General features: G+C 42.6%; 1 protein-coding gene across 1 annotated transcript; it reads left to right on the forward strand.

Moving 5' to 3' along the window:
• Positions 1-9,570: 9,570 nt before the first annotated feature.
• CLDN12 (claudin 12) lies at positions 9,571-20,904 on the forward strand. Its single transcript, XM_052639167.1, has 3 exons — positions 9,571-9,630; positions 11,078-11,159; positions 20,096-20,904. Exon 3 carries the CDS (start codon positions 20,133-20,135, stop codon positions 20,865-20,867), a length of 735 nt encoding a protein of 244 aa, XP_052495127.1. The 5' UTR covers positions 9,571-9,630; positions 11,078-11,159; positions 20,096-20,132; the 3' UTR covers positions 20,868-20,904.
• The last annotated feature ends 910 nt before the right edge of the window (positions 20,905-21,814 follow it).

A 21,814-nucleotide genomic window follows, 5' to 3' on the forward strand; every position in this document is an offset into this window, starting at 1 on the left:
AAGAACTGGTGCAGAAGGCCATGATCACAAGTCCAAAATATTCAAGTACTCCAATTCCCTTTGATTATATCACATCCATAGGAATCAAAAATCAGAAGTGGGAGAGAAATCTTAAAGTGGTTCTTACCTGCAGTAAAACGTGAATGAATTGTACTATTAAAAATATGAAAATAAATTCAATCTCTGCATTAGTGTGGCCTCTGAGGATGAATCATGTTGTTGAAGCACTGAAAAATGAGTTTGCATTTACAAGAAGATGGTAATTCTCAACACTCTTTCTCATAATAGCATATTTGCTTTCATTTATTAGTTCATTCATACCAGGCATGGATATCTGCTGTTACCACTATTAGTTAACACTGATCTGGACACATCTGTAATTAGAGAAGCTAAAGAAATTAGGAGTAAAATTTAGGAAGGCCAACCGTAATTCATTTGCAGATGACTTGATGAATTCCTGCAAAAGCAATTGAATCAATGAAAATATACATTATAAACAAAGATGGATAGAAAATTATCATATATAAATCAAATCAAAAATATAAACCACAACCAGTAAGAGAATATAATTTACAAAAGCCTCAATGGAAAATTTTTAAAAATCAAATGAAAGAATTAAACTGTTTGAAGATCCAATAAAACAGCAGTGGATAATGAAAAGACCTAAAAAAAAAAATGGAAAGACATAACCTGTCTATGGATACAAAAACTTCACTGTCAAGAAGTCGATTCTGTCTAAACTAATCTACAAATTCAGTTAAATCTTAATTAAAACCCAGAAAAAAAAAATTATGGTATTTTGGCCATATGTGAGGGCTTGTAGACTGCCTCAAATAGTGACAGGATTTCAGAGGCCTGTTTAATATCTTTATTGTTTGAGGTTAGAAGCCACCTTTCTTTCCAGATTGCCCCGTGAACCTGCCCCATGGAGAATGCATAGTGGGAGCCCGTGTATATATCAGCCAGGAGCTGGGCTCTTATCAGAGCAGTGATTTCTGCCTTCTGGGCTAAGCTCCCTGGGGACAGGGCTTTTTCTTTAATAATCCCTTTAAGTGTTACCACTGCATACCCAGGGGCTTCCCTGGTAGCTCAGCTGGTGAAGAATAAGCCTGCCATGCAGGAGATCACAGTTCGATCCCTGGGTTGGGAAGATCCCCTGGAGGATGACATGAGCTTGAATTAACAGCCCAAGGCTTATACCCTATCTCTCATGTGTATACCATTTGACATGCTTTTTAAAGTCTGGGAATGCCAAAGTTGGGGTTGAGACTAACTTTATTAACATTTTTATTGTTTCACAGACCGTTTGGCACTCTTTAGTCCCCATCAGGGATTCAAGATTACGTCCCTTCAGTGCCCTGTAGAGGGGTTTTTGCTATGAGCCCGTAGTTTGGGATCTAAATCCCACAGAACCCTGCCATTTCCAGAAACCCTCTCAGTTGGCTGTGGGTCTTGCTGCAGCTGCTGCTAAGTCACTTCAGTTGTGTCCGACTCTGTGCCACCCCACAGGTGCTCCCAATTCTGCAATTGCTTGCTTCCTCTGAGGCCAAAGACCCCCGCTGTCCTTGAGAGAGAGCAAAACCTAGATGCTTGCTCTTTGCATATCTGGGCCTTTTTCTGGGAGGCCTTATATCCACAATTGGCCAAATAGTTCAGGGTCCTGATGGTATTTTGTACACATTTGTCAGCTGTAGGACTTGCTGTGAGCAAGTCACGCACATATTGGAGTAAGAGTCCTTCATCCAGTCTTAAATTTCTAAAGTCTCTAGCTGGCATCTCCCCAAACAAGGCAGGGGAATTCTTAAATTCTTGAGGCAGGACTGTCTAACAATACTGTGGGACTACCTGTGTTTCTGGTTCCTGCTATTCAGACGTAAATAAATGGCTGTGATTTTTCTGTAATTGGAATGTAGAAGAAAGCATCTTTTCAGTCCAGGACTGAGAACCAGCCATATTCTCCTGGAACAGTTGTAAGCAGGGTACATAGGGCTTCCCTTGTAGCTCATTCGATAATCTGTCTGCAATGCAGGAGATCTGGGTTTGATTCCTGGGTCGGGAAGATTCCCTGGAGACGAAAATGGCAACCCACTCCAGTATTCTTGCCTGGAGAATCCCATGGACAGAGGAGCCTGGCAGGCTAGAGTCCATGGGGTCGCAAGAGTCAGACACAATTTAGTGACCAGACCACCATGGATTAGGTCCCACAGGGTTTAAGATTTCATAAACAGCCCTCAAGTCCTGGACAGACTGATATCTGTCGCGTCTGGCTTCTTGACCAGGAGGATTAGGAGTGTTATACGCAGACCTGCAAGGTTTAATCTGTCGTATTTTCAAAAATTTTTCCAGAGTTGGCTATATTCCCTTTTGGTCTTCTTGTCTCGGAGGATATTGTTTTACATTAGGTGTCCCAGCATCCCTTTTTGATGGGATTTGTATTGGTCTTGCTTTTTTGGCCTTCCCCAGAGTTCTTATCAGTAGGTAAAGAATCTGCCTACAATGCAGGAGACACAGGAAATGCAGGTTCAGTCCATGAGTTGAGAAGATCTCCTGGAGAAGAAAATGGCAACCCACTCAAGTATTTTTGCCTGAAAATCCCATGGAGAGAGGAGCCTGGCAGGCTACAGTCTAAAAGGGTCCCAAAGACTCAGAAACAACTGAGAGACTAAGCGTACCCACAGACAGTGCTGTCAGCCCACACTTCTGGCCTCACCTTTTCATAGACCTCGGTGGGGAAGAACTCTGTCTCCTTCTCTGGGGTTTTCATGAGCATCATTTGTAGGCTCAGCACATGCTCCAGTGGGACCCTGGTGTCAAGATGTTCTGGTGGAAAAGTTACTTGAGCGTTTAATTTACAAAGGAGATCTCATCCCCAAGGAGGGGCTAGGACGCTCTGACACATAAAAGTTGTGTTTCAGGCTGAGATCCCCTAATTGGCATTGTAGAGGTTGTTAAAATGAATGGTTTAGTACTTGTCCAGAACTCCCATGACTGGGATACACTGGGATGTTTTCTGTGCCACCATGGTGTTCACTGCAGAATATGAGGCACCTGTATCTATTAGAAAGTCCATCATTTTTTTCCCCACTGGCAAAGTCACCCAGGGCTCCTGTGGGGAAATTAGAATCAGATGCCTAAAGTCTAAGGGAGCCCCTGGGACTTTTCATTCATCATCAGAATATTCCCCTCTTTCTACCATATGAGAGGTTCCTGTCCTCCTGATATACTTTCGTTTAGGGCAACCATTTTTCCAATGCCCATCCTCCTTGCAGTGAGCACACTGCTCCTCCCCCAGTGGTGGCAGCTTGCCTCCTTTTAGGTTATTCGGCTTCTGGGAATCCAATACTGCTGCCAGAAAAGGTGGCTTCTGTTTTCCATCTTTCTTGCTTCTGCTGTTGTTCCCTGTTGTTGAATGCTTTAAAAGCAACATCTACTGATAAGAGCTCATTCTACATCATCTAATTTTTGTAATTTTCTTCTTATGTCTGAAGCACTTTGCCCAATAAAGGTCATATTTACCATCCTTACATTCTCAGGGGCCTCAGGGTCTGTATCCAACACCATGCACCTCTTGATATGATGCAATGAGAAGGTCAGATCATTGCTTTTGTGGTAGTTCCACTAAAAACATTGCTTGAGACTCATCTTGAATAAACATGTAGCTTATCAGTTGCGCTTTTGTTTTTGCTTCCTTCTCTACCTCTCCTGATCTTACATTTAGGCAGCAGTGCCTCTAAGTTTGGTAAATCCTTTCTAGAAATTCTGATGGATCTTCGTTTGGTTTCTGGTTTATCTCCTGGATTTTGTTTAAGCTCCTTTGTCCAGGTATCCCCTTTTGAAGGCCCACTAAGATACATCTCCTGCAGTGTTCTAAAAGGGGCATGCCTCCAATATTAGGATCCCAGTAAGGCTCCGCAATAGGGACTGCCAGATTTTGCTTCTGGAGTTCCATTTGGATCCACTAGATGGTGGTGTTGCACTTTCTCTCCAGCCTTGTTAGTGACCATCCTCCTTTCATCCCTAGTAAGCATTATATTTATAAAGGGGTCAATGTCTGCCCAAGTGGAATCAGTTCAGTTCAGTTCAGTCACTCAGTCGTGTCTGACTCTTTGCAACCCTATGGACTGCAGCTCGCCAGGCCTCCCTCTCCATCACCAACTCCCGGAGTTTACTCAAACTCATCCCCATGGGATGCCATCCAACCATCTCATCCTCTGTCGTCCCCTTCTCCTCCTACCTTCCATCTTTCCCAGCATCAGGGTCTTTTAAAATGAGTCAGCTCTTCGCATCAGGTGGCCAAAGTACTGGAGTTTCAGCTGCAACATCAGTCTTTCCAATGAATATTCAGGACCAATTTCCTTCAGGACGGACTGGTTGGATCTCCTTGCAGTCCAAGGGACTCTCAAGAGACTTCTCCAACACCACAGTTCAAAAACATCAGTTCTTTGGCGCTCAGCTTTCTTTATAGTCCAACTCTCACATCCATACATGCCTACTGGAAAAATCATAGCTTTGACTAGATGGACCTTTGTTGACAAAGTAATGTCTCTGCTTTTTAATATGCTGTTTAGGTTGGTCATAACTTTTCTTCCAAGGAGTAAGCATCTTTTAATTTCATGGCTGCAGTCACCATCTGCTGTGATTTTGGAGCCCAAGAAAATAAAGTCAGCCACTGTTTGATGGGACCAGATGCCATGATCTTTGCTTTCTGAATGTTGAGCTTTAAGTCAACTTTCTCACTCTTCACTTTCAACAGGGGGCTCTTTAGTTCTTCACTTTCTGCCATAAGGGTGGTATCATCTGCATATCTGAGGTTATTGATATTTCTCCCAGCAATCTTGATTCCAGCTTGTGCTTCTTCCAGCCCAGCGTTTCTCATGATGTGCTCTGCATATAAGTTAAATAAGCAGGGTGACAATATGCAGCCTTGATGTACTCCTTTTCCTATTTGGAACCAGTCTGTTGTTCCATGTCCAGTTCTAACTGTTGCTTCCAGACCTGCATACAGATTTCTCAAGAGGCAGGTCAGGTGGTCTTGTATTCCCAAGTGGGATGGTGGCTGGCGAATACGGTGGTGAAGAGTTTAGTCCTACAGAGTGGGTCTTCTTGGCAAGCAGTGTTATGGTTTCCCCTGGGTTTCCTTTCAGATGGTTGCACCACACGGTGGCAGTCCTCTGATTCCTTTTCCTCCTGATGTAAGAGCAGAAATACTTCTGCATACGAAATCTTATCTTTTTTCTCTGCTCTTTTGCAAAACACTTCCAACTGCGAGATCGCAAAATAACTGAAAGCGCCATTCAGGGGCCATCACTCTTCTGATCCTAATACACATTGTGTACAAATTCCATTATAATAGTACATCCTGTCTTTCTCAGTCATAGGCTCATGGATCAGACTGGCTCCAAATAGGGAAAGGAGTACATCAAGGCTGCATATTGTCACCCTGCTTATTTAACTTATATGCAGAGTACATCATGAGAAACACTGGGCTGGAAGAAACACAAGCTGGAATCAAGATTGCCGGGAGAAATATCAAGAACCTCAGATACGCAGATGACACCACCCTTATGGCAGAATGCAAGGAACTAAAGAGCCTCTTGATGAAAGTGAAAGAGGAGAGTGACAAAGTTGGCTTAAATCTCAACATTCAGAAAACGAAGATCATGGCATCCGGTCCCATCACTTCATGGCAAATAGATGGGGAAACAGTGGAAACAGTGACAGACTTTAATTTTTTGGGCTCCAAAATCACTGCAGATGGTGATTGCAGCCATGAAATTAAAAGACTCTTACTCCTTGGAAGAAAAGCTATGACTAACCTAGATAGCATACTGAAAAGCAGAGACATTACCTTGGCGACAAAGGTCCATCTAGCCAAAGCTATGGTTTTTCCAGTAGGCATGTATGGATGTGAGAGTTGGACCGTAAAGAAACCTGAGTGCCAAAGAATTGAGGCTTTGGAACTGTGGTGTTGGAGAAGACTCTTGGGAGTCCCTTGGACTGCAAGATCAAACTGATTTCCTAAAGGAAATCAATCCTGAATATTCATTGGAAGGACTGATGCTGAAACTCCAATAATTTGGCTACCTGATGTGACTGACTCATTGGAAAAGACCCTGATGTTGGGAAAGATTGAAGGCGGGAGGAGAAGGGGACAGAGGATGAGTTGTTTGGATGGCATCACTGACTCAGTGGACTTGAATGTGAGCGAGCTCTGGGAGTTGGTGATGGACAGGGAAGCCTGGCGTGCTGCAGTCCATGGGGTCGCAAAGAGTCCGACACAATTGAGCGACTTCACTTTCACTTTTCACTTTCATGCATTGGAGAAGGAAATGGCAACCCACTCCAGTGTTCTTGCCTGGAGAATCCCAGGGACGGGGGAGCCTGGTGGGCTGCCGTCCATGGGGTCGCACAGAGTCGGACACGACTGAAGCGACTTAGCAGCAGCAGCAGCAGGAGAGGGACTGACTGAACTGAACTGAACGTAGTATAATTCTCAAAAGACGTTCACTCATGCCACCTCTGCGGTGTGCTTTCCCTCATTTTACAGTTTTCTCATGTAACAGGAAACAATGAAGACAAATGCTGCCCATCAGGATTGCCACAGTTCCTCTCAGCTATGTCAGTCTCTCCCCTTGGGTAATTTTTCCGACATTAACTGGTAACTGCAGGTCTGCAAACAGCCTTCCTCGGGGGACTGGGGGCTGAAGTGGGGAAGCAGGCGCCTGACAGACACTGGTAGACACAGCTTTGGGTAAGAGCTAATAAATACATGGGTTTCCCTGGTGGCTCAGATGGTAAAGAATCTACCTTCAATGCAGGAGACCCAGGTTTGATCCCTCAGTAGGGAAGATCCCTTGAAGAAGGGAATGACAACCCACTCTAGTATTCTTTCCTGGAGAATTCCATGGACAGAGGAGCCTGGTGGGCTACAGTCCGGGGGTCTCAAACAGTCGAATGCAGCTGATCGCAAAGGACGCACATAGTAAATAGTTATCCAGGTAGAGTTTACCATCTCTGCAATTATGAAGAAATTAGTTCCTTACTTCCGACTCCACACCGTGACTGATCTTTTGCATGGTTCACTCTAATTGCATTTCCGATGAGGTTATTTCCTTGTACAATAAACAAACATAATGAATAGCGTCCACACTGTTCCCCAGCTCATTTAATCATCTGCACTAGAAAACTATGTAATAGATAGACCAGCAGCAGTGTGAATATGTTGTAGGAGGGGGGCCCCTTCCAGGGCCTGAGAGTGGGTTCTTATCTAACACTCAGAAATGAATTGTCTGAGGAGACACCTGTGCTGACAAAGCAACAGGCTTTATTGGAAAGGGGTTCCAGGGTGGAGGTGGCAGGGCAAGGGAACCCGGAGGAACTCTCTGCCACATGGCTCCCAGTCTCGGGTTTTACAGTGGGTGATGGGACGAGTTTCTGGCTGTCTCTGGCCAATGATTCTGACTCAGGGTCCTTCCTGTGCTACACGCATTGCTCAGCCAAGATGGATTTCAGCAAGGAGGACTCCGGGAGGCGGAAGGACATGTGGCACCTCCTTCCATTCTTTACCTAATTCTTCTGGTTGGTGGTGGCTTATTAGTTCTGTATTCCTTACCAGGACCTCCTGTCATAAAATAACTTGTGCAAATATTCACTATAGTGCCTAGTCAGTGTGTTTCCCGTAACACTTGGGTATGTAAGTATTTCATCTTTTCTGTACCAAAGGCAAGCTAACCATAGACCTGAACTTGATTAATAAGTCTAGAAACAGAGTTGTCTTCCCTTCTGTTTGTAGCTTTAAAAAAAAACTGTTATCAGCTACATATACATCCCAGCTAATGTCTGCTAACCGGATTTAACTAATCATCAATGATTGGGAAACAAATATCAGGTGATTTTGTACACAGTTATCTAATTCAATTCCATTTTCTACATTAGAGAACTGAAGTTCAGAGCAAAGAATCCTGTGTCATATTGTTTTTGCCCGTCTGCTATTACCAGACCTGGCCTGCAGCCCAGAGACTTTCTGTTCCCAGAGTTTCTTTACTATCTAATGATGCCCTCTTTCTCACGGCTACATCTCTTGGCCTGGCTTTGGGATCAGATTGCTTCTGGCTTTAAATTATCATGCATTCTCTGAAGCAGTGTGGAAGCTGAGAAAGTGGTAGCAGTGCTCGGAGAGTAGCTTTCCCCATAACTAATAAATAGTCCTGTTGTTCCTAAAGCAACGGAAAAATGGAAATAGCAAACACATACAGTCCTTATTGTGTGTTAGACACTCTTGCAAACTTTTCTGTGTTATAGCAACTCATTTAATCCTCACTGAAGTTTTTAATATATATACATTATTATTACAGATGAGATCCTGAGGTACAAACAGGTTCCTTACTTTCCCCAAGATCATACAGCGGCAAAGTGGGATAGGAATGGATGCCATCCTTTACTTTTATTTACAACTATGATGCAACTCAAAAGTTTTCTCAAACTTTTTCTTTTGAAACATTTCAAAAGTACAGAGAATTTTAATAGTACAGTGAACACCCGCATATGTAACTCTGTCTAGAGTTTGCAGTTACCAACATTTGCCACACTTACTCTATCTGCATGTGTGTGTGTGATCATGACACCTCAACATCTGTCCTGGGCAGGTCACCCCCAAACATGCCTCAATGGCGTACCCATTGTTTTGAAGTAAATTTACTTGAGAAAGAGCAGGTGGGAAAAAAAAGGATAAACTTGGCATGGACATGTACACCCTGCTATAATTAAAATGAACAATTAACAAGAACCTACTCTACAGTACATGGAACTCTGCTCAATGTTATGTGGCAGCCTGGATGGGAGGGGAGTTTGGGGGAGAATGGATCTGCGTATACGCATGGCTGAGTCCCTTGCTGCTTACCTGAAACTATCACAGCATTGTTAATGGGCCACGAACGTGAAAGTGTTAGTGCTCAGTCCAGTGGGGCTCTTTGTGATCCCATAGACTCGTGGCCCACCTGCCAGGATCCTCTGTCCATGGGATTTCCCAGGCAGGAATACTGGAGTGGGTTGCCATTCTCTTCTCCAGGGGATCTTCCCAGCCCAGGGATCGCACCCAAGACTCCTGCATTGCAGGTGGATTCTTTACCGTCTCAGCTACGAGGGAAGCCCAATGATGGGCTATACATCAATACAAAATAAAAAGTTTAAAGGCAAATAAGTAACACTCTGACCACTCCCCCAACCCACCCCCGCCCCACTGAAAGTGGTAAATAAATTACTTAGTGGGAAATATTTATTTGGGGACCCAACTCAAAATTATTTTTAGCTCTGTTTCCTCTAACTGTCTTGTAGACCTGTAACCCAAATCTAAATGGAAGTTAAGGTGTTAAAGGAATGGGGGAGGTGGGAAGCAGAGCAGAAAGGCGGGAGGTGTTCGCAGGATATTGCCTGGGACTGCCAGCTCAGTGGATTTTGGGAATTGTAGTCTGCCAGTCATCCAGGGCATTCCTGTTTCGGGAACCTGACTACGAGTCCCAGAAGCCTTCGGAGCGGCTCTCTGGGAACGCACTTCCTGGGACGCCGAGAGGGAGACGCTCTGAGAGGCTCCTCAGTGTGGGCGAGTGAAAATGCCCTGGATGTGAGAAACAGGTAGGTGTGGGCAAGAATGTTCTGGTTTCTGGGTCTTTTGCATAAGTAGTTGAGGATTTTGTGTAAGGTTGCTTAGAGGAGAGTCACTCAGCATTGGAAAGTGCTGACCACCTTCGTGGACGTGAATGCTGAATGAGGAGGTGTTTGATGAAGCTCTCAAAATTACTTTGGACCCAGTAGTATGAAAATGTCGACGTGTCTGGCCAGGGCTAGGGACTTGGCTGGCCAGGTGTGTGCTGTGGAGGTGCAGGTTGCTATTTTTGAATCACTAGCTCATGCTGGTTGTGTAATGATGACCTGCTCTCCGTTCAAACCCACTTAGTGGTGCAGGGATGAGCTTGTTCTGAGAGCATTCATAGTCACTGTTGCAGTTTCTTTGCAATTGGCTCTAACCAGGAAAGCTCGCTCGCTCGCTCTCTCTTTTTTTTTTTTTTAAACTTTCTATGTCTTTCTGCCAACTCTGATGCTCCTAAGGACACAGCTCAAAGGGAGTGCAGAGAGGGTAGGCGGGAGGCGGGCTTCTCTGGAAGCCTGCTTTGCTCTTCTCTGAAGCCCAAGTTCTGTGTTACAGGCTTTGCAAGGGGCCAGTCATGACATTAGAAGGCCAGACTTGGTGACCTGACTTTAAAAAGATTGCTCAGAGATCCTATTGTGTGTTTCATATTGTAAAAACTTAACTTTGGAGTAAGTAAGCAACTGTGATTGAAACCAACCAGACATATATTTAGAAAAGAAAAAAAAAATCTGGTTGAAATCCCTTTCCTGCAGACTGTTGGGAACATCATTCTACTTTATGATCATTGTAGGACTAGCAGTATATATGTATATAGACACGCCTTAAACCAGGAAGTTCTTAGGCGTTACAAGTTTTCCTTCTCATCCTTCTACTTGAGGTAGATAGTGTTTGAAGAGGAAGTTGTTGATGCTTAAGAAAGATATATGAAAACATTTAAATGGTGGGTTGAGCTGTTGGTGGAACTATAAACTGAAAAGAAATTCTAGTTGCAAGTTTTAGGGGGCACGGTACAAAGCACCTTTGACTAGCTTTGTTGTCAGTATCCTTTTAAAAGAAATAAAAGAAACCTCAGGAATGTGTTTTATGCCAGGACAACTAATTACATAGTGCTTCATCAGCCCTCCTTATTCTTTCACTGAAGTTATGAAAAGATTTCCAAAACAGCGAAGTGATTTCCATCCTTGTTTTTCCTATCTTCTTAAGTCACAAAATGAGAGTTAATTTTTTCTTCTGTAGCTCACAAATAGATATTGTGTGAATTTAAGAATAAACTACTTTAGTTTTTAACTTACTGCCCACCTTTTTTGGCTTAAGATTTCTTTGGTTTTAGATTGTTGATAATTATTTTTCCTAGTTCCATATGAATTCACATTGAGTTTTTAGAAAAGTGCTATATTAATTTGGAGAACTTTTCCTGTTCTTTACGTCCAGGTCATCTTGACTGTGTTCAGATGTGTATATATTTCTTCTAAGGTGATTAAAGTTGTTTTGGAACTATCAAGTACCTCAAAGAGTAAGTACATCCCTTGATTTTATTTCTTCATTTTACTTCCATATATAGGACACTGTTTTCTCTTAACAAAATAAAGTTACAGGATAGATCTCCATTCCAGGTGCTGTGTTGATGATCTGCATCTTCTCAGAAAACCCTTCTAAGGGAGAAGGGACTGCTAGTGTTACTACCGAGGAATAACGTAGCTGCTATTACAGATGTGTTCTCATGTAGCTATTCCTACAGTCATGGATCTGAGAATTCTTAAAGCTCTTGGCCCTTATTCCTGCTCCAAACTTCTTTGAACTCTATTCAAAACCACAGGAAAGATATTCTTTTGAAAAACATTTTTAATTGAAATGTCTTTGATAACCTTCAATTGTGTACCATCTCCTCTGCAAGTCATTGTGGAACAGTCAGATATGAAGTGGGTGTTTCGAACAGAGGCCTAATCTGATTTGGTCAGTGGCTATTCTCAAGGAGAATGCTCTCAAATAAACCTACCAATAATCGTCACAGACTTAAATTTCCCGCCCTATTCTGTTTTACGAAGGGTTTTACTGTTTATGATCTCACAACTATCTTGGGAGAAATTTGAGATGCAGAGGGCACAGGACTTGCCCAGTTTGCAAATGGTGGTTTATGACTGGCGTTTCAATCTTGGGTTGCCTGGGCTACAATACCGTGCTGCCTCCCAGATGGAAACTGCAAGCCCACACATCTGTATATACAACTCAGCTCAAGACCTGTCGCCCAGCTAGTGTTCGTGGGTGCTCCTCAGATTGTTAAAGTGTATTCTTAGCCTTGCACATCTGCTACAGTTGCTAATAAGGGGTTTTCATATGGCAAAAAGATGTTTATTTTTTTTTTTGCTCATTGGGAGAAATATTTTAAAAAGGAAATAGAAATACAAGTATAAAAAATTGTGTAACTTAGATAAGCAAATATTAATTTGATATATGAACCACTCTTCATGGCAAGAGGCACATCCTGTATGTAACATACCTATTAAGTTGAAAACATGGGAATCAACTGTCATAATTGATTGTCTAACCACGGTGGGAATTATTCAGTGTCGCTAAACTTATATATGTGTTTCTAGAAGCAGAGGCTGCATATAAATAACCTGGGAATGGCCTCATCTTTCTTAGGAAATTTCTGGGGGAAGAAAATGAACTTCATTTTTAAAAACGAGAGAGACTTTGGCCAGTAAAGAGTGGAAAGCAGGGGCACATCTTAGAAGCAGTTTGGAGGCTTCAGAACACAGAGTATGAATGAATGTAACGAGTGAGCTGATCCTGGAGCAAATTTATAACGCTCTGTGTCCTCACCATACTCATATGAACCTTCCATTTGTTTTTTTGTTCATTCATTAAACAGATAATTGAGTACCTTCTATGTGCCAGTGTTGGACACAGTGAATAAAACAGAAGGCTCTCTGTGCTCCTGGAATTTACAGTCTGGTGAGAAGGATAAACACTGAACAGAGAGTATAAGCAAATTTACTGCTATCAAAGAAAAATTACAAAGGTGCAACCAGGGCGTGTAATTAGGGACGGGGGAAGGTGAAGGGTCGGAGAGGAGAGGGGAGGTTCAGGTCCAGGGCTCCCTGGAAACTGGAAAGATAAATACATGTCAGCTAAGCAAAGAATAGGATGGGATTAAGAAAGTTCTAGGAGGAAACAACATGAGCAAAAGCCCACATTGAAAAACAAAATTTGACAAGTTAAAAGCATTATGTCTACATAGACTAATATGTAAGGTAGGAAACTGACTCAGAAAGGAAACTAAGAATCTGTCAGGAACCAGATGGTGGGAAGTAAAACTCTGGAAATTATGGGAAAGATTTGAAACTTTGGAAACTTCATTCTGAGGAAACTATTCAATAGAAAGCTATTGAATGGTAAAAAATGTAGTGAAATGATCAGATTTTCTTTCTTTTTTTTTTTTTAATGATCAGATTTTCAATTGAAAAAATAATGCATGGTTTCAAATTAATTGGTAGAGCTCCAAGAGTCAGCATATCTTTCAGTTTTAAATCACTGAACATATTCCTTCTCTGACTGTCCCTATAAGATGTTACTTTTTCCCTCTATGGGATATACTGCTGCTGCTAAGTCTCTTCAGTCATGTCCGACTCTGTGCTTTCTATCAAATCATACACATGTAGAGTTATGAGCAGGGTATAAAATGTAAAGCAGCCAAAGAAAGTTACAAAGAGTGGGGACATTAATTCTAGCACCGAGATTGAAATTCAGTTAAATTAAGGTTCATAATATTTCCCTTCTGAAAAATGCCATATACTTGTTCAGTTCAGTCGCTCAGTCGTGTCCGACTCTTTGTGACCCAATGGACTGCAGCCACGCCAGGCCTCCCTGTCCATCATCAACTCCCAGAGTTTATCCAAACTCATGTCCATTGAGTCAGTGATGCCATCCAACCATCTCTTCCTCTGTTGTCCCCTTCTCCTCCTGCCTTCAGTCTTTCCCAGCATCAGGGTCTTTTAAAATGAGTCAGATCTTCACATCAGGTGGCCAAAGTGTTGGAGTTTCAGCTGCAACATCAGTCCTTCCAATGAACATTAAGGACTGATCTCCTTTAGGATGGACTGGTTGGATCTCCTTGCTGTCCAAGGAGCTCTCAAGAGTCATCTCCAACACCACAGTTCAAAAGCATCAATTCTCTGGTGCTCAGTTTTCTTTAAAGTCCAACTCTCACATCCATACATGACCACTGGAAAAACCGTAGCCTTGACTAGGTGGACCTTTGTTGGCAAACTAATATCTCTGCTTTTTAATGTGCTGTCTAGGTTGGTCATAACTTTCCTTCCAAGGAGTAAGTGTCTTTTAATTTCATGGCTGCAGTCATCATCTGCAGTGATTTTGTAGCCCCCCAAAATAAAGTCTGACACTGTTTCCAGTGTTTCCCCATCTATTTGCCATGAAGTGATGGGACCAGATGCCATGATCTTAGTTTTCTGAATGGTGAGTTTTAAGCCAACTTTTTCACTCTCCACTTTCACTTTCATCAGGAGGCTCTTTAGTTCTTCTTCACTTTCTGCCATAAGCGTGGTGTCATCTACATATCTGAGGTTATTGATATTTCTCTTGGCAATCTTGATTACAGCTTGTACTTCTTCCAACCCAGCATTTCTCATGATGTACTCTGCATATAAGTCAAATAAGCAGGGTGACAGTATGCAGCCTTGACATACTCCTTTTCCTATTTGGAACCATAGTGTTGTTCCATGTCCAGTTCTAACTGTTGCTTCTTGATTTGCATACAGATATCTCAAGAGGCAGGTCAGGTAGTCTGGTATTCCCATCTCTTTCAGAATTTTCCACAGTTTATTGTGATCCACACAGTCAAAGGCTTTGACATAGTCAATAAAGCAGAAATAGATGTTTTTCTGGAACTCTCTTGCTTTTTCGATGATCCAGCAGATGCTGACAATTTGATCTCTGGTTCCTCTGCCTTTTCTAAAACCAGCTTGAACATCTGGAAGTCCACAGAAGCCTGGCTTGGAGAATTTTGAGCGTTACTTTGCTAGCCTGTTAGATGAGTGCAATTGTGTGATAGTTTGAGTGTTCTTTGGCATTGCCTTTCTTTGGGATTGGAATGAAAACTGGCCTTTTCCAGTCCTGTGGCCACTGCTGAGTTTTCCAAATTTGATGGCATATTGAGTGCAGCACTTTCATAGCATCATCTTTCAGGATTTGAAACAGCTCCACTGGAATTCCATCACCTCCACTAGCTTTGTTCGTAGTGATGCTTCTTAAGGCCCACTTGATTTCACATTCCAAAATATCTGGCTCTAGGTGAGTGATCACACCATCGTGATTACCTGAGTCATGAAGATCTTTTTTGTACAGTTCTTCTGTGTATTCCTGCCACCTCTTCTTGGTATCTTCTGCTTCTGTTAGGTCCATACCATTCTGTCCTTCAGTGAGCCCATCTTTGCATGAAATGTTTCCTTGATATCTCTGATTTTCTTGAAGAAACCTTTAGTCTTCCCATTTCATTGTTTTCTCTGTTTCTTTGCATTGATCCCTGAGGAAGGCTTTCTTATCTGTCCTTGCTATTCTTTGGAACTCTACATTCTAATGGGTGTATCTTTCCTTTTCTCCTTTGCTTTTCGATTTTCTATTTCACAGCTATTTGTAAGGCCTCTTTAGGCAACCATTTTGCTATTTTACATTTCTTTTTCTTGGGGATGGTCTTGATCCCTGTCTCCTGTACAATATCATGAACCTCTGTCCATAGTTCATCAGGTAGATCTAGTCCCTTAAATCTATTTCTCACTTCCACTCTATAATCATAAAGGATTTGATTTAGGTCATAGCTGTATGGTCTAGTGGTTTTCCCTACTTTCTTCAATTTAAGTCTGATTTTGGCAATAAGGAGTTCATGATCTGAGCCACAGTCAGCTCCTGGTGTTAGTTTTGCTGACTGTATAGAGCTTCTCCATTGTGGCTGCAAAGAATATAATCAATCTGATTTCAGATTATATCAATCTGATTATTTCAAAGATATAATCAATTTGGCCATCTGGTGATGTCCATGTGTAGAGTCTTCTCTTGTGTTGTTGGAAGAGAGTGTTTGCTATGACCAGTGCATTCTCTTGGGAAAACTCTTATTAGCCTTTGCCCTGCTTCATTCTGTACTGCAAGGCCTAATTTGCCTGTTACTCCAGGTGTATCTTAACTTCCTACATTTGCATTCCAGTCCCCTATAATGAAAAGGATGTCTTTTTTGGGTGTTAGTTCTAAAAGGTCTTGTAGGTCTTCATAGACCCATTTAACTTCAGCTTCTTCAGCATTACTGGTTGGGGCATAGGCTTGGATTACCATGATATTGAATGGTTTGCCTTGGAAACAAACAGAGATCATTCTGTTGTTTTTGAGATTGCATCCAAATACTGCATTTTGGACTCTTGTTGACTATGATGGCTACTCCGTTTCTTCTAAGGGATTCCTGCCCACAGTGGTAGATATAAGGCTCATCTGAGTTAAATTCACCCATTCCAGTCCATTTTAGTTTGCTGATTCCTAGAATGTCGACGTTCACTCTTGCCATCTCCTGTTTGACCACTTCCAATTTGCCTTGATTCATGGACCTGACATTCCAGGTTCCTACACAGTATTGCTCTTTACAGCATTGGACCTTGCTTCCATCACCAGTCCCATCCACAACTGGGTGTTGTTTTTGCTTTGGGTCCGTCTCTTCCTTCTTTCTGGAGTTATTTCTCCACTGATCTCCAGTAGCATATTGGGCACCTACCGACCTGGGGAGTTCATCTTTCAGTATCTTATCATTTTGCCTTTTCATACTGTTCGTGGAGTTCTCAAGGCAAGAATACTGAAGTGGTTTGCCATTCCCTCCTTTAGTGGACCACATTCTGTCAGAACTCTCCACCATGACCCACCCATCTTGGGTGGCCCTACACGCATGGCTTAGTTTCATTGAGTTAGACCAAGCTGTGGTCCATGTGATCAGATTGGTTAGGTTTCTCTGATTGTAGTTTCAGTCTGTCTGCTCTCTGATGCCCTCTCTCAATGCCTACTGTCTTACTGGGGTTTCTCTTACTTTGGACATGGGGTATGTCTTCACGGCTACACCAGCAAAATGCAGCCGCCGCTCCTGACCTTAGATGTGGGATAGCTCCTCTTGGCTGCTTGCCACGCAGCCACTGCTCCAGGTATACTTGTTGGCTCTCTAAAAATATGACTTTTAGTTAGTTTCTGGGATCTGAGCCAAGCATAGTTGAGCAGAAGCCAATTCATGGGACTGATACAACACCTGGATTGATATGATGCGGGATAAATTTGAACACACTTAAAACTGAAATAGATATTAAATATTGATCCGGCTCTGTTTATTAGTGTCATTTGATAATCTATAGGCTAAGAACTACAGAAATTTATTTATTAGTAATAAAATTCATTCTGATCTTGTTTCTCATTTCATCTGTAGGAATCAGGGGTACAGGGGAGCTTGAATGAAGGAAACTCAATTATACTGATACTCCACGTGTTTGTCCCCTACCTCTGAAAACAGAAAGGAATTGTGATCGGCTTAGGACTTAGCCGTGGTGATCTGAAGGCGTTCTGAAGCTTTGAAAGCAATTGAGGGAAACTTTTTTTTTACATCTTCCCAATGATTAAGTCTTCTTTCTTTTCATTGCTCAGTTTTTCTCTAACCTTGAATTGTTCATTTTTATGAACTTGTATATCTTATTTGGTCGATACCTAACAGTGATCACTTGATATGTAGTAATCAGACGCCTTTTTCGTTGTCAGCACTTTGAGTTTTGATAAAACAGCGTATTCTTTCCCTCAGTCTGACGGTTAACATGTTGGGGCAAAGTCCAGATCTTTATGGCCTTGGTGTGCCTCTAGGACGTAACCGAGTGTCTTGCATGTGCTGAATAGCAAATCCCTGCTGAATGGATGGTTGCTTAGTGATGGCTACTTCCTTGTCCAGTTCTATATCATGAAGAGTCTACCTTTTTAAGCTACTGTGGTCTTGGGTCAGAGCCTAGTATTTATTTTTTCAAATGTTCCTAAAATGACTTGTGTACCAGGCACTGTGCAAGTTGCTCTCAGTATACTAGGGAGAAGATAAATGAGCAGAAACCAACAGGAAGCTGGATTCTAGAGACTGACAAAACCAGTGGCATTTTCCCCTGTAAATGTCCTCAAACCTGCACCGGAGTTCCCATCGTTGGACTCAGGTGGTTGGTTGGTTGCTAAAATCAGGCATTTAAAATTTGCTGGAAAAAAAATAATGACCATAATTCCTCCAAGTATTTTCATCCATAACTTTTTTTTTAAACAATTACTACTTTTGGTAATATTGACAGAAGACAACATGATAAATAGTAAGCTAAGAACAGAAAAACTTAACAACTAGTTATTCTTGAGGACTTTAAGAAATAGTCACTTTTATATTTTACGATATAAAAATCACTTAAACCGATTTTTATATTGTACACTTATATATGTGTGTGTGTATAAGTATGTTCAGTTCAGTCGCTCAGTCATGTCCGACTCTTTGCAACCTCATGAATCCCAGCGTGCCAGGCCTCCCTGCCCATCACCACTCCCGGAGTTCACCCAAACTCATGTGCATTGAGTCGGTAATGCCATCCACCCATTTCATCCTCTGTCGTCCCCTTCTCCTCCTGCCCCCAGTCCCTCCCAGCATCAGGGGCTTTTCCAGTGAGTCAACTCTTTGCATAAAGTGGCCAAAGTACTGGAGTTTCAGCCTCAGCATCAGTCCTTCCAATGAACATCCAGGATTGATCTCCTTTAGGATTGCCTGGTTGGATGTCCTTGCAGTCCAAGGGACTCTCAAGAGTCTTCTCCAACACCACAGTTCAAAAGCATCAATTCTTTGGTGCTCAGCTTTCTTCACAGTCCAACTCTCACATCCATACATGACCACTGGAAAAACCATAGCCTTGACTAAAAATTATTCCCAGTTCTTGTGATTGGACTAAATATATAGTAAATTAAAGCAGTCTGTCCTGTTGCCTTGCAGGAGACATGGTAGAAAGTAGAAAAAATATATTTGAGTGGTATTTAGAGAGTGAGTTTCAAACTCCTGAAGAAATAAAGCTGAATAACATACTGGTTTTTATAATATGTCATATACAGATAAACATCTATTTCTGCTTTATTGACTATGCCAAAGCCTTTGACTGTGTGGATCACAATACACTGTGGAAAATTCTGAAAGAGATGGGAATACCAGACTACCTGACCTGCCTCTTGAGAAACCTATATGCAGGTCAGGAAGCAACAGTTAGAACTGGACATGGAACAACAGACTGGTTCCAAATAGGAAAAGGAGTACGTCAAGGCTGTATATTGTCACCCTGCTTATTTAACTTCTATGCAGAGTACATCATGAGAAACGCTGGGCTGGATGAAGCACAAGCTGGAATCAGGATTGCCAGGAGAAATATCAATAACCTCAGATATGCACATGACACCACTCTTGTGGAAAGTGAGGAACTAAAAAGCCTCTTGATGAAAGTGAAAACGGAGAGTGAAAAAGTTAGCTTAAAGCTCAACATTCAGAAAACAAAGATCATGGCATCCGGTCCCATCACTTCATGGCAAATAGATGGGGAAACAGTGGAAACAGTGACAGACTTTATTTTTGGGGGCTCCAAAATCACTGCAGATGGTGATTGCAGCCCTGAAATTGGAAGGAAAGTGATGACCAACCTAGACAGCATATTCAAAAGCAGAGATATTACTTTGCCAACAAAAAGGTCCGTCTAGTCAAGGCTATGGTTTTTAGGCACTGTTACTTTCCCCATTTTGCAGATGAGGAAAATGAGGTGCACAGATGTAGTGTTGCTGATCCAAAGTCACTTGGGTCACTTGGCTAGTAACTGAGGAAGCAGGGATTTGAATTCATGCCGTCTAGCTCAGCGTCTGCCTTCAGCTACTCCGCTGCCCTCCTTACACCTTTGCCTGTTTTGCTAGTCTGCTTTTACATCTGCGTGAGCATCGGAGGCTGAATTTGTGTTTGGAGTTGATGGTTTGTGGATGGTGCTGTGACCCTGCATATTTGAGTGTCTGACACATCCAAGTGCTTGAACGTGGGTGTCGAATGAGTGATTTTTGAAAACAGAATTTCAGATGTGATGTTAAGCGAATTTGGAATTCTGTTGGTTGTTCCTCTGATTCACTGGGTAGAAAAATGCTCATGTGTCAAGACTTTGGTTGCTGTATGAGCAGTCATTGGTGAGCAAGGGTGTGCGTGTATGCCTGTGCTCCGCGGTCACGGGCACATGTGCTCATACCTGTTTTATTGCACATGGAGGCAAGGGACAGAATTCCCCTGTCTGATTCCATGTCCCTGGTTGTGTTTCCAGACAGCCCCACCCTTCCTACACTGCTCCCCCGGGGTCCCCTCATGATCTGTCTTCTTTGTCCCCCCAGTCTGACTGGCAGTACTGTGCACACCTGCCTGCCTGCCATGGGCTGTCGGGATGTCCACGCGGCCACTGTGCTCTCCTTCCTGTGTGGAATCGCCTCCGTAGCAGGCCTCTTTGCAGGCACGCTGCTTCCCAACTGGAGGAAGTTGCGACTGATCACGTTCAACAGAAACGAGAAGAACCTGACCGTCTACACAGGCCTGTGGGTGAAGTGTGCCCGCTATGACGGGGGCAATGACTGCCTGATGTACGACGCTGCCTGGTACTCCTCCGTGGACCAGCTGGACCTGCGGGTCCTCCAGTTTGCCCTACCCCTCAGCATCCTGATCGCGATGGGCGCCCTGCTGCTCTGCCTGATCGGAATGTGTAACACAGCCTTCAGGTCCTCCGTGCCCAACATCAAACTGGCTAAGTGCCTGGTCAATAGTGCGGGCTGCCATCTGGTGGCCGGGCTGCTGTTTTTCCTGGCAGGTACTGTGAGCCTCTCCCCATCCATCTGGGTCATCTTTTACAACATCCACCTGAACAGGAAGTTCGAGCCAGTCTTTGCGTTTGACTATGCTGTGTATGTCACTGTGGCTAGTGCTGGGGGCTTGTTTATGACGGCCCTGCTACTATTTATTTGGTACTGTGCATGCAAGTCCTTGCCCTCTCCTTTCTGGCAGCCGCTGTACTCCCACCCTCCCGGTATGCACACATACTCACAGCCCTATTCAGCCCGTTCCCGCCTCTCTGCCATTGAAATCGACATTCCAGTAGTTTCCCACACCACCTAATGGGGAAATCGTTGTTCAAGAAACCTTGTAGCCTCACACTTCCCTCCTGAAAGAGCTGTTTTGGACCTATATCCATTTTCCTCCGTTCCTGATCAATCAGTGAAGCCAAATCTGTATGTTTTGGTAGGATGAAGTGCTGCTAGTTTTTATGAAAAGTACAATATTTTAAATGTGAATCATTCCTTTTATCTTGCTTCTTGTGCTCAAAGCATTTTTAACCTCCATATTGATATCTGATCATTTATTTAGGTAGAAAGGACCTGTGTCTCAATTGAGGTGATTTAGAGCCACATAGTAAAAAATGATTATTAAGAGGAGCTATTGTATGCGATCCTTAGAAATATTTCAGAATGTCAGAATGTGTATCACCCTTTTTCTATAATACCTTAAATTGGTGGGAAAAAATGGACAATTTCAAATTAAGATTTTTTTTTTCAGGTAAGGGTAATAGTTTATCAGTAGCCAGTCTACCAGCTTAGGCTGTAACTTTTCTTACTTCTTTCTCGGGGCTAATTGTATTGAATAGAGTTTGGTATTTTGAAGATGACTTTCTTTTGTGAGTTCTTATCTTCTACCTCATGCCTATGTTTAAAAATAAAATGTATTTTAAGTGATGTCAGAGAGAATAAGCCTAACCTTTAAAATATCTATTAGTATGGATAACATTTAACCTAATTATAAAGTTAATGGTTCTATAAGTTGTATTATTAGAGTTAAACTGTGCCATTTGATGGATTGGTGCTTCCTTTGAGGCGAAAAAAAACCCTTTTTTTTCCAGATATCATCGACCAGGTGGCACTCAGGCCTACATGTAATCTCTTAGTGACCAAGAGAAAGAAAGAGGCCTGAGTGGTTCCTTCAGATAGTGGCAGGGGACAAGCATCTGTTCTTCGGTGACAGCTGCAGAGATTCATCGGGGTGACTGCCTTTTGGGTGATGGGTGGAGT

This window comes from Budorcas taxicolor, chromosome 4 (genome assembly GCF_023091745.1).
Source record: "Budorcas taxicolor isolate Tak-1 chromosome 4, Takin1.1, whole genome shotgun sequence".
NCBI classification, from domain to species: Eukaryota; Metazoa; Chordata; class Mammalia; order Artiodactyla; family Bovidae; genus Budorcas; species Budorcas taxicolor.